Source organism: Eschrichtius robustus, chromosome 12 (assembly GCF_028021215.1).
Source record: "Eschrichtius robustus isolate mEscRob2 chromosome 12, mEscRob2.pri, whole genome shotgun sequence".
Classification (NCBI taxonomy): Eukaryota; Metazoa; Chordata; class Mammalia; order Artiodactyla; family Eschrichtiidae; genus Eschrichtius; species Eschrichtius robustus.
In genome coordinates, this window is record NC_090835.1 from 43,742,846 (window position 1) to 43,759,956 (window position 17,111).

The 17,111-nt window shown below is 56.4% G+C and overlaps 1 protein-coding gene across 7 annotated transcripts in view; it reads right to left on the minus strand.

Annotated features, from left to right (window-relative positions):
- SCN5A (sodium voltage-gated channel alpha subunit 5) overlaps positions 1-17,111 on the minus strand; it is an 86,097-nt gene that overhangs the window by 60,437 nt on the left and 8,549 nt on the right. For 5 of the 7 annotated variants that reach the window (XM_068558916.1, XM_068558913.1, XM_068558915.1 and 2 more), the window contains exons 3-8: positions 15,326-15,415; positions 13,854-13,982; positions 7,027-7,118; positions 3,279-3,509; positions 1,830-1,893; positions 426-567 (exon numbers count right to left, since the gene is read on the minus strand). In XM_068558916.1, coding sequence (XP_068415017.1) covers positions 426-567; positions 1,830-1,893; positions 3,279-3,509; positions 7,027-7,118; positions 13,854-13,982; positions 15,326-15,415 — 748 coding nt within the window. Of the gene's footprint in view, positions 1-425; positions 568-1,829; positions 1,894-3,278; positions 3,510-6,800; positions 6,893-7,026; positions 7,119-13,853; positions 13,983-15,325; positions 15,416-17,111 lie in introns of all 7 variants that reach the window. The other 2 variants (XM_068558917.1, XM_068558911.1) reach the window with 1 other exon arrangement.

The window sequence follows — 17,111 nt, forward strand, 5'->3', positions numbered from 1 at the left end:
CCTGGCTGTGCCAGGGGTTCAAATGGCCACAGCCTGGAGAGGGGGTAGAGCATGTCCCACCTATAGAGGGAAGTGTCCTAACCTACAGAAGAGAGTGACCTGCACACAGGGGGCAGTACCCCACCCATGGAAGGAGGCAGAACATTTCAGTTGACACAAGAAGTGTCACATAGGGTGGACCAGTGTTCCACTAACAGAGCATGGAGTATCCTATATAGAGAGCTGAGTACTTGGTCACCAGCAAAATGAAAGTTTCTTTGCTTGCTGAGTCCCCATCCCTCAAACGTCCCCTGTGCCTCCTCTCTTCTGACTAGTGGGGAAGCTGCTGGGGCGCTTGTGACTAGACATTTGTGCAGCCTGGGCCCTGGTGCTAGACACTGAGCCCGTTCCTGGCAGCTCTCTGCTGGCCCCATGCACCCACGTACCTGCTGGTACAGGCGCTCCCAGCAGTCCTGCGTCATCAGTCGGAAGAGCGCAAGGAAGGCCCAGGCGAAGGAGTCGAAGCTGGTGTAGCCATGGTCAGGGTTCTCGCCTGCCTTCAGGCACCTGTAGCCCTCGGGGCATGTCCTACGGCCAGACACACTGACTTGTCCCATGCTGTGAGGGGTCCTCTGCCCCTGAGACGCTAGCTCCACAAACCTACTGCCACACTGCGGGGTCCTGCCGCCGTGACTTTTCATGCTGTGCCTCCCACCCGGGATATCGTCTTCCTCTTTTCTCTACCCATCTGTATGCTGCTAGGCCTAAATCCAGCTCCCTCTGCCCACGTGACACACCATCCCAGCTGCTGTCTGCATTGCCTCTCCCCTCCCAGAGGAAGTGCCAAGGGCCTGGCTCAGGTTTCTTCCCTGCCTGCCTACCCCAGGGGAGTTGGGCACAGTGCAGACACACAGGGGGAGCATGCGGCTGAGGTGAACAGGATGGAGCCCAAGGCAAAGGTCAGGTGGCCGTGGGGCTGTGGGATGATTCTAGGGTGGATGGGCTGGGGCCCGGCCATGTCTGGAGGGGACAGCCTCTCTCCCAAAGAGGGAGCGATGGTCTGGAGTCACGAGTGGAGTGAGTGTGTGAGAGAGAGGATGCGGGCAAGGGGAACTTGGCAAGTAGGAGGATGCAGCCAAGGGGCCCCTGTGCCTTGCTAATGTCCTAAATTAAGAAATTAAGACTTTTTCTTTAGAGACAGGAAGGGCTCTGGAACTCCATATTCAGAGATGCGGGACTACAGCCCCGAAGAGCACCTCCCTTAGGTGAGCCTGTGTGACCCTCCCCATAACAACCTATGACAGTCACGCTGACCCAGGCGCCGGTGTGCACAAGGCCCTGGAAGCTGCACGTGGCTACTGGGCATCTCTGGGTACCACACCCGGGCTGCAGGTCCAGGCCCTGCTTGCCCTGGAGGAGAGTCTAGGCTGCCGGTGGAGGCCATACTCACTCTTGACCTGGTGGACGGATGAGGAGGGAGGAAGTGAAGACAGGAGGAGGTGGGTGCCGCCCTGGGGGGCTTTGGGAAGGGAATGGAGCCAGGGTTGGGCTAGTGTGGGGCCCTGCAGGGTTTCCTGGGCTGCCCCCCAAGTCCAGTCCCATCTTCAAGGCTCTGCTTGCCTTCCCTGAAGAGCCGAACCCCCATCTCTTTCTTCACCCCTTCCCAGCTGTCACCCTGTGGAGGTGGGGGGCAGCTGCCATGGGCCTGGCAGGGAAGGGAGGCAGGGAAAGGTCTTGTTGTCCCTGGGGTCAAGGGCATAAACTGAAAGCTAAGTCAGTTGAGAAAGCACTGGGAGGAGACTCCCCCAGCTGGGTGAGGTGGCCCTGGGGGGGGGGGGGGTGCTACGTACCCAGCGTCAGAGCTGTTCCCACACAGTAACACATCAGAGGTGCCATTCTTGAGCAAGTAGTTTTCTGGAAGAGAAGCATCCAATGGTGAGAGGCACGTGTGGCCCAGACTCCTGGGGGTTCCAAACTGCACCCTGGGCTTTGGGGAGGTAGCCACTGCTGGGGGTCTTCCGTCCGCTCCTCTGCCCTCTGCCTGACCTCTGCCCTCTGCCTGACCAGGTCTGAGGCAACTCTGGCTGATTCCCTGGACTTCCTCTGGCTCCTCCTCCGACGTTCAGCTGCCAGTGTCCCCAGGTGGACTCAGGAAATCCCCACAGGGAGCTTCCGGACCCTGCCCCAATCACTCAGGGGGCCAACCTGGGTCAAGAGAGGCCCTGAACAGGAGGCAGGGGTTTGTTCAGACATGGCTGGGGCTGGACCAGATGAGACGTAGGACATCAGTCCTGTCACCTCCACTCTGTGACCATCCATCAGTCCCCATCACTCCCCACTACCTGCCTTAGTCTTAGGCGTCAGTTCTCCAAGTGTGGTCCCCAGACCAGCAGCATCAAGCATCAACTCTGAACTGGTTAGAAAGGTAACTTCCCAGAGCTACTGACTCAGAAACTTGCAGGGTGCGGCCCAGCAGTCTGTGTTTTCCAGAGCCTTCCAGGTGACTTTGGTGTACACAAATGTTTTAGAACAGCTGCTACGTGGCCACACTGAATCACAAGCAAATTTACTCATTGAGTTTCCATCTATTTCTTTTTTCCAAAGTGGACTGCTGGTGTATGTTAGAGGCCTTAACTTCAGAATGGCCCTCGGGGTCCTTGTGGCCTGGAATGTGGCCTCGTACCAGCATCTACCTTTGGTCTAGACTGATGGCTCCAGTCAAGAGAGGTGCTGGTCATCAGCCCGGAGGATGGAAGTGTAACCCACGGGGCAGTGAAACAACTCGAGGGGCTCACATGGCTTTGTACAATCACCGAGCTTGTCCTGGGGTGCATGGGTATGGACTTAACATCCTGACAAGGATCACTGAAGTCAAGTGACAAAGCCCATGCCAAGCAAATGGGGCCTGTACTCTGAAGCCTCACAAACTACCCCAGCTCCGTCCCCCCACCCTTTCCCAAGCAAAACCCCTCTCCCTGCTGGCAGGCTGGTCTCCTCACCATTCCTGACCCTTCAAACGTTGTAGCTGCCGTTCTCCTACCTACCTCTCCATCGTTCCCACTCTTCAAGTGTTATCTCCCCATCTAGCCCGAGAAGTCAGGAGGACAGGTGCTGAATCTGCTCCTCTCCTGTCCTCTCTCCCAGAGCCCCAAAGGGCAGGGGCTGGGATCCCTGACACGCAGCCGGGTCTCTGGGGGAGCAGGTAGGGCTTGGACGTCCTCAGAAGGAGGCCTGTGTGGGAGATGCTCGGCCCTGGTGGCCCCACAAAGCCCTGCCTGGGCCACAGAGCCAGTCAGCACCTGGGTCGTTGAGGTAGAGGTCCAGCGATTCCCAGACCAGGCCGTCAGCTTCCACGGAGCCGTTGGTGCCGCTGAGCACCGTGAAGTTGCGAACGCACTTGTGCCTCAGGTTGCCCATGAAGAGCTGCAGGCCGATGAGGGCGAAGACGCTGAGGCAGAAGACCGTGAGGACCATCACATCGGCCAGCTTCCTCACAGACTGGATCAGGGCCCCCACGATGGTCTTCAGGCCTGGGGGAGGCGAGGAGGAGCTCGGAGTCACCCACGGCACCCGTGCTCCCCGCTCCAGTGGACAGGGGCCAGGCCTGAGGGGTGCTGGGCCGGGGGGGGCGATCATGAGGTGGGGGCAGGGGAAGGAGGCCTCTCCTGGGCTTTTCAGACCAACACCTCCCTTTCCTCTGCTGCTGAGAGTCTGTCCTGATCCCCCTGGGGCAGGAGTCCAGTCTGGCTGTGTATTTTCAGAGGGGCCTATTTCTCTTTGCTCTCCATAGCCAAATAAATGAAATAAGTACGGAGAATGCTATTTCCTTGCGGGAGAAAACACCCAAAGCCCATCCCCCTCTGGTTGGTCCCAAGTTATGCCAGGCCTGTCCCTTTAAATGTAGTTCCTGGAAAGGAGACAGAGGTCCAGGCCCCCTCCAGGGCAATGGACAGCCTTGGCCTTGATCCTGAGATGGGGAGTGACACAGCCATTCTTGGTAGGGGAATGTGGTGTGTGCACTGGGGAGGTTGGCGGGGGGGTCTGGCTAAGGCCATGGTGGGTGACGTCCTAAGGGGCCTGCTCTGGCTCAGTCCCCACTTTTGGGAAAGGCACAGGGGTACCTGTTTTGTATTTTCCTCCTCTGCCCTGTCCCCCTGGGACCCATCCCCGTCCATCCCACCCCCCAAAGCTAAGAGGCCGTGATCTGTTAGTTGCACGGCCCAGCTCCCTGCAGAAGCCAGCGCCGCACAGAAAAGCACGTGTAGACGCCTTTGGTCTGACACTTGGCTGCGGTCCTACAGCAAGTTCACAAGTTCAAGCAGAGCATTGGGAGCGAGGGGGCTTCTCTGCCAGCAGCAGGGACTCACCTCCCATCCCTCCTCCCCACCTCCCATCCCTCCTCCCCACCCCTCCCCACCATCAAAGCGGCCAGATCTCAGATTAAGCTCCATCCATCCATCGTCCAGCCGGTTAATGTGTTAGGAGCACCTGTGCGGCTGTGCCCACAGCTGCTGTGCCCATGACTCAGAGACAAGGAGGCAGCGATGGGCAAACACGGGAGAGGGGAGAGGAAGTCCTCCCCACAGTGCCGCCAACGCTGCTGCCTGCCCAGGGCTTGGAGGCACTCAGTGTTCTCTGTGAAATCATCCTGGCAGATGTTGGCAACTGCCTGGGCACTGGGTGGACCTTGCAGGGGTCTGGGCCCAGAGTGGTGGAGGTGGTGATGGTGGTGGCGGGGTTCATGAGCCTTCTGTAGTCCAGAACTACGCTTCATCTCTAGCAGAGCTTCTAGGACCCTCGGTGGGCATCTGGTTCTCCTCACCACGCTTGGAGACCCACCCATAGTGTGGGGCATGGTGGGGGCAAAGTGAGGGGCCGTGGGCAGCAGCTCACATACCCAAATTAAACTCTGGCTCCAAAGTATCTGTGGCCTGAATCACTCAGTTCAAGGCTCTGAAAAGCACCTCCTGGTCTGTGGAGATAGTGTCCTTGGGGACAATCAGTTGGTGACCCATTCCTTTAACCATTTCTCACATTGATGACAGTCCACTTCTGGCAAGAATGAGTCCAACCAAGTAAAGGGATTCTTTCTGAGAAGACCCAGGAAGAGATGGGTCCTGGGGGATCAAGTGGGAAATTCTCCCTCCACTGAAGTTCTAACAGGCTGGGCGAAGAGCCCTTGGAAACTAACCATTCCGATTCATTCCCATTTTAAAGGAAAGGAGACTGAGGTCTGGAGAGGGCCACGGCTATTAAGCCTCAGCTCAGGGAACGCCTCCTCAAGGGAGACTTCGGTAATGCTGACCACAACATTTTCCTAATGACCACTTTCGGGAGCTGCTGTTTGCTGCCTCACTGGGTTGCTGGCAGCTTTGAAGAGATCCGGTGGGACTCGGTTGGGGTTTGCTGGCTCCCTCCTTTAACCCCGGACTGAGAAATATTTTCCTTTGTCAGCCTTATTTTTTTAAAGTAAAACAAACTGGAACATGATTTTTCTTAATTGTCGTGGTCAGTGTGCTTATCTATCCTTGCCGGGTGTGTGCTGTGAAGTCCCCAGGGCCCTAGAGGACAGACCCTGGCCGATGACGCCTGTCACAACGTTGGGGGGGCTCCATGGGGATAGGAACAGAGTGCCCCACTCGCTACGGGCTCTTAGCAGAGGTCTGGGCCACGTGCGGGGAGTGTGCGGGCAAGTGGCTCCTGTGCTCACCCCATGGTGGGTTCAGAGCCAGGAGGAGTATTGAGGCTCAGTGTGAAAACAGCATAAGTGGGGGTTCCTCTTCTTAGATAATTAGCCCCACCAGGGGAGTCTGAACTCCTTCAGGGAGCTCACAGCAGGGTCCCTGCCTCCCTGGGGGCAGCAACAGCAAATGCAGGCCAAGGGCCCAGGATCCCCGAGCTTTCCAAGTCAGGAGTGGATACAACCTTCTGGCTCACCAGCTCTGACATCTCTCCAGATCGGTGACATGCAACCCGTTTCCAGCTGCCTTCTTAAAAGAAATGCCTTCTCTAGTTCTGAGTGGGGATGCACTCAGAAAAGTTTCTGCAAGGGGCCTCTGGGCTCTGAAATCATTATAAGTCTTTGAGAGTTTTCCTAGATGGATGGGGTAGACTGGCTTTCTAGAGAGGTCGTCTGGGCCTCAGAAGGTTTCCCGGGGACAATTGCCAACATGCGTCAAGGAGAATTTCTTCCCGAGGCTACCATGCACGGTTTGCTAAACCTCTACCGCACATGCAGCAAGGGCTGTTAGACGCCAAGGCCCGGTGACACCTGTCCACAGAGTACTCTCCGTTTCACAGAATGGGGCTGCGGTGTCGGCTGTGTGTGTATCACCAAAGGGGGCTCAAGGCAGGAACCGGGCACTCAGCCATGAAAGGCCATGCCTGAGCTGTCCTTTTTTACTCTGGGTGTGGTTTCCCTCACAAACAGTACTTCTAGTTTCCTTATCGGAGGATGATGCTTCAGGCTGAAGCAACTCACATACAAGCTTCTAGCTATTCCAATAGTTGAGTTCAGTTTGGGAAATAAACCACTACCTTGGGAAGAATTTGGGTTCAATCCAGGACCTGCCATGGAGTACTCTGTGCCCCCGGGGGTCTATGGTGGTGGGCTTTGCTGGGGTGGGCAGTCCGAAGCCCATTCTGAGGCATGGAGGGGACAGCCGTGCCCACTGAAGACAGCCCCCATACCCAAGCTCTGGGAAGGGTATTCTGGGGACAGGCATATTTGAAGGGGCCTTCCCAAGGGTCGCCTTGGCTCCCAGGTAGCTGGAAAGGCCCAAGCGTGTCCCTCCAGCCTTGGCGTTTAACCTGATTTTCACCTGAAATGACTGATATAGTTTTCAGGGCCCGGAAGACTCGGAAGGTACGTAAAGCTGAGACATTGCCCAGGTCCACAAATTCAGTGGTGTATCTGTAACAAGGGAAATTCACACACAAGACAGTGACAACACGCCAGTAGGACACACAGTCAGAGGAGGGGGGTGGGGGAGACGGAGAGAGAGTCACTTGTAGCTGAGATCTGGGAGGCAAACCTGGGCATCTTACCTGGGATAACTGAAATAGTTTTTAGAGCTCTCAGGACTCTGAAAGTTCGAAGAGCCGACAAATTGCCTAGTTTTATATTTTCTGATACATACCTGTAGAATCAAATCACAGTTATTGGGAATTACAAAGCGGCACCTCAGCCCGCCCTCCCCGACCAGCCCTCTCCCTTCTCCCCCTCCCACGGGGAGGGCTGTGCATGACCCGGGGCCTCCCCCAGGTTTTCTTCCTGATCTCATCCCTCCTGCCACGGGGAACCTCAGCGAGGGTGCCTTAAGGATGTCCACAGAGCAAGCTCCCAGGCGGCTCTCTCGGTGATGGTCCTGTGAATAACCAGCGCCACGAGGTAACGACTCTGCCACGTTCTCCATGCCACTTGGGGACTATGACACGAAGCCACATGGTGGGGTCTGAGACTGGGGACACAGCAAAGAGGGAAACTCCATTTTCCAGGAGGCTCAGGCCAGGTGATATAGGAAGCAGGCAGGTTTCTGGTCCTGGTTTTGTTCTACGTCTTCTGCAGTGTCACCAGCTCGTGCCTGGCAGCTCTGATCCGTGGGACCCTGAAGTCTAGCTGAGACCGCTGCGGAGTCATGGCTGGGTGTCCGAGGGCAGCCCACTCCCTCCTTCCAACCACAAATCTCTGCGCAAGGCGTGGCTCAGGAGTCCCTGAAGTCAGGAGGTGGAGGTGACTTGAGTACTCAAATGATGCTTTGGAAGATGAGATGGGAGGTTGCCCAAATATTTAGCTCTTAACTACTCACAGGCAACGGCCAACACAAGAAAAGAAAAAAGCAGGTTGAGGGGTCCTAGGGATGTGCCAGCCCCTCTCCCATGAGTCCACCCCAGTCTTGGTGTCTTCCCACGCTGGCCCTGGGTCTCCACAGGAGTAGTGACCTCGGGAGGCAAGCAGCCCTCCTCAGTGTGTGTCCTGCTTGGGCCCGAGTGGTGCTCAGCAGGGTTGAGTGGCCGTGGGGCTCCCACCTGCAACTTGGACAATCGTCCATCCATAGCTTCCACAATCACAGGAGGAAGGAGTCGGTCTCTGGCTGGCAGGGACCCGCCCAAGCAGAGCGTGAAGACACGTGTGGATGGGTCACATGACCAGGATGTCTGAGAGATGGATGGATAGTGTGTGACCAGGCCTGTTGGGACAGTGGCAAGTGACTTGTGATATTTAACCAAAGGTTTCATATCCAGGGTGTCTGAGATTTAACCAAAGGTGTCTGATGTTTGACAAAGAACAGCAGACTCAGGATGTCTGATGTTTAACCAACCGTGTCCGACCCGGTGTCTGAGTGACATCAGTCCAGGGACACTGGGTGAGTGTCGAGGGTGGGCTGACAGTGCTGACAGACTCACTCTGCCTATCACTGTGGACCTCCAGGCCCTTCCACTCGGCTCAGAGCTTCTGAATCTGTCTTCAAGCTCTGGGGTCTGCAGGGAGGGACTTGGCAGGCTGTGCCAAGGGACTCAATGTCCTCGGGTCAGCCGGGTCCAGCTCTGACCCTGGGCTGACACCAGCTTCCTCTCCATCCACTCATGGGGCTATTCCATCTTTACGGGGTCCTGTGGACGAGGCCTGCTCCCTCCTTACTCTCCACATCCCTTCAGAGCTGGGAAGTCAGCAGACTCATTCTCAGCAGAGCTTTCCTTCTGTCTACACCAGATCCTTTCCATGGTGTGGTTTCCATTCCTTCTGCTGGACTCACTGCAGCTTGCAAATCTTTCTTGGGCGCAACAGTCAGATGCAGCCCTGTGTTCCGGGGTGCGTAGAAGTCACCTCCCTTGTTCTGGCCCATATACATCTATTGATTTAGTCGAAGCTCCCTCTCAACTTTTGATGGCTCTTCTACTTTCTGTGAAGGCTCTGACCCTCAGGCCTCTGTCCCACACTCTCCTCTCAGGCTTGGACTCTCTGTCCAGACATGGTGCGGCCATGGGACTGCCAGGTTGAACCTGGACCATTGCCGATGTCGCTGTTACATGGAAGCCACAGTTCCAGCTTGTGCATGGCTCTGGATCCATTTCCTGCTGCTACTCCAATGCGTGTGGCCTGGGACAAAGTTTTCTTGTTCAGGACACTGGCTTCAAGGCTGTCTCTTCTGGTTACAGGGAATGGGCAGAGAACTGTGCCAACTGGAGAGGGAACGAACCGTCCCTGCTTCAGCCTCTTCTCCCTTCCAGACCCTGCCTGGCCCCCCGTGTCTCCTGTGAAGCCCTGCCCATCTCCTGCTTGGATTTAGCCTGTCTTCGCCTGTCCCAGTGTAGACCCTGCCTTCCCCACCTCCTCAGGGCCCCCAGCGCTGACAATGCTTGCCCTCTGCTCAATACCTGCTGGGCATAGGAAAGCTGAGACCCCAAGGTATGTGCTTCCGGCAGCCTTCAAGGCCAGCTGTGTGGCTGAGAACAGCGTGCAGCCAGTGGTTGACTGTGGGTGAAGTCAGGTCACACGTGGGAGAGCAATACTGAGGAGGAAGAAGACTTGACGGTGGGGCACAGAGCAGGGTGAGGACAAGGTGTGTCTGTGACCACGTCTGTGACACGGGGGCTGCCGCCTCTTTTACTTGACCCAGACCTTAGTGCCTGGCTACTTCCCATTTTGGGGCCCTAGACCCCCACCAAAGCCTCTCTTGGGGCCCTGGAGAATGGCAAGGCAGGAGAGACCCTGTATTTAGCAAAGGGCCAGCTTCAGCAGTGGCCCAGGTCAGGGTGGAGCTCTGCTCCTGCCAAGCTGGCAAAACACTCCTCCAAGCCATTCTACTCTTTCTGCTGTGGCCAAGTGGCTGGGCAGGGGCAGACAGCTGCAGGGGTGGATCGTGGGCCCTGACACAGAAAAAGCAGCTGGTGGTGGGTGAGAATTCCACCCCATCACACCAGCCCCAGTGCAGGAGGGAGCCTTTCGGAGGCTGAGGAACCATGAGGAAGGCAGACCCTGGCCTTCTTCCTGCTCTGCCCCTATCTTGCTGTGCAGCCCTCCCATTCCAGGCAGACGGCCCCTCCTGGGCTGCTAGGCAGAGGTACGGACAGCACGTTAGCTACTGCAGTGATTGCCACCCTCTCCTCTCTGCCCTCCCTCCCTTCCCCTCCATGTTTGGTTTCCATAACAACCCCAGAAGGTGGGAGGCTGCGCTAACTAGCAGGTAATGCCCAGCTCAAAGGGGGCGACAGGAAGAGCTCTGGCTGCGGGATTGCAAGTGGAGCCTGGCAGGCTTCCTGGCACCCCCTCCAACCCTCCACAATTCTAAAGTGGGTGGGGTTGGGGATCAGGTGGAAGCCTAGCCAGAAACATCAGAATAGGGGTGCTTCTCAAGGTTACGAGTTAGGAGACTTGGTTTGAGCCCCAGCGTTGCTGCTGATTCATTCTACAATTTTAGGCAAGTGGTAGGCTCTCTTTGAGCCTCAGTTTCTCCATCTGTAAAACGGAGGGTGGGATGGGGAGTTTCATTGAATAGAACCTTGTTGCCACTTAAGACTCCTCTGATTATTCTAGGAGCCCCTCATTATTGAATCATTTTGGCTATAGCAGAACACTTTTCACAGCATTACCACGGCAGTAATTCATTGTTTTCATAAGGCAGGAGCACTGTCAATCAAAGTGCCAGGCCAATCCAGCCCAGAGCACAAACCTGACATGCCAATGGACCCAGGCAGCCCCAGGGGAAGTTAGTGGACCATTTCTGTGAGACGCTCGGAAACCGGGAAGTAGTCTGGTGGCCTCTGAGGCCCCGTTCTGCTTTTTCTCGCCTGGTTCTGGTCCAGAGTGAAGGCAGGAGGGCTTGGTGAGGAAGGTACTCCTGCTCTGTGATTCCCAGTGGAGGGAGAGGTTTTCTGCGGGATTCCACGGGGATTGACTGGCATGAGACAGGACAGGAGGACTGGCTAAGGGCTGGATGGGGAGGACTCAGAGCATTTCCCACAGTCATGGGCTGATGACAAGCCAAAGCCTGGCTCCTGCCATCAGACAAGGGGCCCGGGTTGTGGGAGAGTTGCTGCCATGACACAGTTCTGCTGAGGCTCTAGGATGGGAAGGTAGGAAAGGCTCAGGCAGATGCTCTATCCTCTTGAATCCCCTTCCTGTGACTTCGAGCCCTCAGGGGCCCGTGGATCACTGCCCACCACCCCCGCCGTAGGGCACCTTGGAGCCTGGGCCCGCCTTAGCCTTAGCCATCCTACTCCATTCCCATGAGTGCAAGCCCCTGTCTCTGACAGAGAATGCTCCCTCCCTCCTCACACATCAGACTTGCCTCCCAACTCTGTGTTCTCAGCTGATGATCCTGCTTCTTACCACTGAGAAAACAGAAGCAATCAGAAGAGAAATTCCTTCTCTCACTATCGGCTCTATCAATCCACCTCCACTGCCACTTGAAATTCTGCCTTCCCTGCTCTTACGGCCAACACTCCACCCAGACCCTGGATTCTTACCCCTCGGGCCAGCTCAAGGGCTTTGCTCCTGCAATTGCCCCCTTTCCTCCATCACCAACTTCCCCTCTCTCGTGGATTGTTCCCATCAACTTGCAAAGATGCCTCCCTTCTTTAAAGGTCCTCCCTTCACCCATCCTCCCCTCTGGCCACCACCCTACTTTGGGTCCTATTTTAGAGCAAACCCCACAAAGCAGATGGGTACATTTGCCTCCCCCCCGCCCCACCCTCTTCCCACCCTCCCTCAAGCCTCCTCTAATCAGCCATGTGTCTCCCACTCCCCTGGAAGCCATCTTGTCAAGGTCAAAATCATCAACCATTTTTATGTTGTTGACTTCAACGGTCCATCTTGGTTCTCACCTTCCTCAGCCTCCTTGTGGTTTCTTTCAAGTCGAGTCACATTCGCCCATTGGTTTTCAGGATACTGCTCTCTCCTGGTTTTCCTCAGCCCTCCCTGGCGGTTCCCTCCAGTTTCTTCACTCCATCCTCCTTTTTCGTGACTTCAGGATGTTAGAGCGTCCCAGGGTACAGTCCCCAGGCGGCTTCCCTTCCCTGGCGACACTCCCAGATGATCTCATCCGGTCTCCTGGCTTTAAATACCATCTGTATCCCGACAGCTTCTAAATTTATACCTCTGAGTGGACCTCTTTCCTGAACTCCAGGTTGGAAGATCCAGTTGCCGACTCGATATCTTACCCTGGATGCTTTCATACCTAATACATTCCAGACCGGATGTTTGATTCTTCTCCTTCCTCTGTTTTCCAGGCCAACGAATGGTCACACCAGCCACTCAGCTGCTCAAGCCAATAGTCACCCTGAGGTCTCCTGTCAGCCCTACCTTCAAATATACTTAGAATCTGACCATGTCTCTCACCTTCTCCACTGGGACCCTGGTCCCAGACACAGTCCTCTCTCTCCTGGCTACTAAAATAGCCTCTGAGCTGCTCCATCACTTCCCCCCTTATCCCTCCACAGAGTCCTGTCCACAGAGCAGCCAGGGTGATCTTCCTAGAATGTAAATCAGACCGCGTCCCTCCCTGCTTTTAACTCCCATTGGCTCCCATCACACTTGGCTTTTATCATGGCCTGTAAGGCTGCACACTCTGTCCCCCACACCCCACTACTCTTTCCTTTGTTCACTTAGCTCTGCCCAGGCCTTAATCTACACTGGATTCAGGGCGAGTGGTAGCCTCTCTGAGCCTCAGTTTCCCCACCTGTAAAACAGCAGGCTGGAGTCAGCTCACAAGCAGCGTGCCTAGAAACGGGTTCTGATGCATGTTCTGACCACCAGGCAGAGAGCACCCCATCAGCAGGGCCCAGCTTCCCTCTTTTCCTCTCTCCTCTACTGCATGGATGAGCTCAGAGCCGCTCACATCCAAGGGTAAATAAAGACTTTGTCATGAACTGGTGGGTTCAGTGAATCTGAGAATCCTAGAAAGTGGCAGTTGAACTGAACCTCTGATACCACCCAGCTCAACACCGACCTTTCACCAGTGGGGAAACTGAGGCTCTATAAGGGTAGGGAGTATAACCCTCGTCAGCTCTGCTCTTGTCAAGGTGCGGCGCCCAGCCCTGCACACACTGGGTTCTCCACACACATCAGGCTTTCAGAAAGGGTTTGATGGCTGAGCCCCTGACCATGACTCCTCCATGGGAGGCCTGCCCTAATCACTCATCTCCACCAGAAACCAGCATCCATTGCCTGAGACATCCAGAGTGGCATGTCTCAACCCAACCCCTAAGCAAGGGTCCCTTCCCTGGCAAGGAAGTGGGGCCTCAGCTGGCATGGCAGCAGGCCTGGGGTCACATTTGCTTACTGTGTCCCTGGCATCAGTTTTCTCATCTGTAAAATGGGAGTAAGGAACCCCCATCCAGGTGACCTCTCTGGCTGGTGTGAGGACCCACTGGATCATGTCAGTGACCAGGCGTCTCACAATGTGCCAGACATTGACTGAGTGGAGATTGCAGCCATGCTGGGGCACCTGGCATAAGCTCCTGGGGATGCCCAGCCACTTCTCCAGCTCCTTTGCTCTCTTTCCTGCAGTTTAAATCACCTTGGAATCCAGGTCACTGTTCATAGTGGTCCAGAGATTTCAGGTTGTAACATTGGTTTCCCTTGACAGAACCGGCAGAGGATGCTAAACCAGAATCTTAATGAAGTCCCTTGAGCAAAGGGCTGCCACGGAGCCACAAATGAGCCAGGGGGCCTAACCAGCATGGCCGCCTGAGCTACTCTGAACCCGTCTCTCCCCACCAGGGTGAGCCGAGGGCCTCCACGCCATCTTCCTCCTGCAGAGCTGATGTTGCCTCTGCAGGGAGGCAGAGAGGGCTGGGCAGCCCGGGGCCAGGAGTGGCGCCACGCCTGTCAGTGTGGCCGAACCCGCACAGCACAGGGGCGAGGTACTTACGCCATGATGATCACACTGAAGTCCAGCCAGTTCCATGGGTCCCGAAGGAAGGTGAACGCATGCAGGCAGAAGCCTCGAGCCAGAATTTTGACCAGACACTCAAAGGTGTAGATGGCAGTGAAGGTGTACCTGGGGAGGAGAGACCGGTGGGCTCTCTCAGGGAGGGTGAAGCCCGCAGGCCAGGTTGGCAGGAGCCCTATGCAGCTTCCCTCTCGAGGGCTCTCAGACCAGGCTCCCTGCAAAGCCCCCATGGCAGAGCTGGAGTTGGGGGCCGGAGCTTCATTCCAAACACCTGGTCAACTACTGCATCTTCCCGTTTACTCAGCGTTGTGCATGCCCATGTGAACCCTCCATCTTCTGTCTCTCGGTTGTCTTGATGTAACAAGACCCTCCACATATCTCCCCACCCCAGCCCTGGGGGTCCAGGTACACAGGCATACGGTGGCCACTTTGGGACAGTTAGGACACTCAGAGTCATGGCCCCTCACTCTTGTTTGTGGCTCCTCGGTGACGGGAGGATTCTCATCCTCAACCACCTACAGGCAGGTGGGGACAGCTGTCTACCTTGGGCCTGGAAAGGGGGGTGATGTTCTAACACTTGAGGCTGGGAGGTTGCTGTTCTCTGTGTCCGGGGCCAGCTGAGCAATCCCAAATGCTCGGATGCTGGGACTGCAGCCCACAGGGCCACAGCCATGCTTGCTCCAGGTCTCAGCAGCTGGACGCAGACCCCAGCACCGACCGTGCTGCTGGGTCCTGTGTGAACAAGGAGCGCCACCAGGCAAGCCAATTAGGTAAGAGAGGCTGTCCCCAACATTTCGCTGGTCCCCTAAAAACAGGGCCTGTTGGGTTCCACTTAGAACCTATGGGTCAGGTACGTTCATTTGGGAAGAAAGAACCAGGTACGGTTTTCTAAAACTGTGCAAATGGTTTATAGGAAGCAGGACTTAGGGAAAAGAGGCAGCAGAGTGTGGTGTTGAGGTCGGAATAGTCCTGGGCCTTTTCCCAGCAGCCACACCCCCTAGCTGCAAGGTCTGGGGTGGTTACTTCTCCAGTTCTGTCTCTCATCTGTCAAATGGGCATAGTGTCTGTACCTGCCCTATTGGGTTGTCATGAGGGTTACATGATACTTATTGTTCCAGGATAGTGCCTGGCATGCACTAAGTGCTCAATCAATTATTAGTAGTATTGTCTCAGAGCCTTCTCCAATACCATCAGTCCTCTTTAGGGTGGGTCAGGGAGAAACCCTCACTTTGCCAACCTGGAGAGCTTCCTCTCCTGAGGACATAACTTAAAGCATGAATTTGGCAGGACTGGAAGCAGAGAAAGAGGGAAGGGCTAGGGCAAGGACCACCCCCCCCCCCACCAGGTGGGTGAGTCCCTGGGCCTCTGCTGAGGTAACTTTGAGGCCAAGAGTCTGGAATCGAAAAGGCAGGGTGGGAGGGGCTGGCTGGAGAGGCCCTGAAGATACTCACTCGACATATTTGGTCCAGGGTGGAGGGTCGTGCTGGGCCATGAACACGCAGTTGGTCAGGATGGTACACATGATGAGCATGCTGAAGAGCATGGCGCAGGGTCAAGGAAAGCCGCCTGCAGGGGGCCAGACGGGCTGCCACCGCCAGGGGGTCCCACCCCAGGTGTCGGCACCGCCAGGCCAGGGCTGCCAGATCAACGAGACAGGGGCTCCCAGGGGACGCACCGGGGCTCTGCCCAGTCCTTGCCAACCCCTCCCCACTGAGGCTGGACACCTGCCCTGCTCCACAGCCCCCAACAGGGACCAGACACCTGAATTCAAACAGCAGAGTCCCTTGTAGGGCCCATGCTGGAGAGAAGGTGGGTGGGGCCGGCCCCCAGACCTCAGAGGTTTTTACCCATGGCCTAGTGGGAGCCCTGTCCTTGGCCACATGAGAGGGAGATGGGCGTTTATAAACAGCTCCTCAGGGGCCACTGTTTCGGGCAGAGGAAAGCCACGGTGGCAGGGCCCCGAGTCCCCTCCTCCACTTCTATGGGAGCAGCCCACGCTGACCTTTGAACTAGGACATCTGCCAAAACGTTCATGCCTTGTCCGGACACTGTGACCCGGGGGGAGGCAGGGGACCACATCTCTGGCTGCTTCCTCCTTTGCACATGCTCTTCATTCGTGGCCTCTGCTCCGCCTAGTACACTGCTTCCCTCCTTCAAGGAGTGCCTCCTCCGAGCAGCCTGCCTTGACTCCTTGCTTGCTGCACCCCCATGGCACCAGGCATCCCTCTTTTAGCACGTCTGGCTCCCTGAATGGCAGTGCCCATCTGTCCCCACCAGAAGGGGAGCTCTTCAAATGCTGGGATTGCGTCTCCGGCATCCTCTGGGCCCTTGGCCTCACACTGAACTGCTCCAGGCCTTGTCTGATCCCTGAGTCTTTTTTTTTTTTTTTAATATATTTATTTACTTTTGGCTGTGTTGGGTCTTTGTTGCTGCACGTGGGCTTTCTCTATTTCCGGTGAGCGGGGGCTACTCTTCATTGCGGTGCGCAGGCTTCTCATTGCGGTGGCTTTTCTTGTGCAGCACGGGCTCTAGGCGCACGGGTTTCAGTAGTTGTGGCACGCGAGCTCAGTAGTTGTGGCTCGTGGGCTCTAGAGCTCAGGCTCAGTAGTTGTGGCGCATGGGCTTAGCTGCTCCGCCGCATGTGGGATCTTCCCAGACCAGGGCTCAAACCCGTGTCCCCTACACTGGCAGGCAGATTCTTAACCACTGCGCCACCATGATCCCTGACTCTTTGGCTCCAAGTCCCAGACGCTGCTTCAGGCTGGACAAAGTTCTGACTGACCGCCATGGCCTCCCTTACCTCTACCGGACCTACAGAGGAACAAGGGCCAGACCCTGGGCCTCTTGTGGGTAGGGGCACCCCCGAGAGGCCCAGCCCAGAACGGGGACACTCTGCTGCCCCACAAATCCTCTCCCCGGCCCGAGAGAGGAAACTGGGCCTCCCTTCCCTGCAGCTGCCAGCCAGGCGATTCCCACGGGAAGCCCAGGAGCTGCAGTAATTGAGCTCCGGGGGCCTGCCTTTTCCCTCCCCATTACAGTTCCACCCTTTCCCATGGCTTCGCCCAGCCTCGGGCCCGATGGGGAGCCCAATGCAGTCAGACTGGAGATGGGGCTGAGCTGGGGTACTGACTTTGGTGGGGGGCCTGCCCAGCTGGGGAGAGAGGTGGGATATCTCAAGGAATCTAGGTGAATGCCCTCCACACCTCCAGCACTCCTTCTAGGGAATCCAGGGAATCA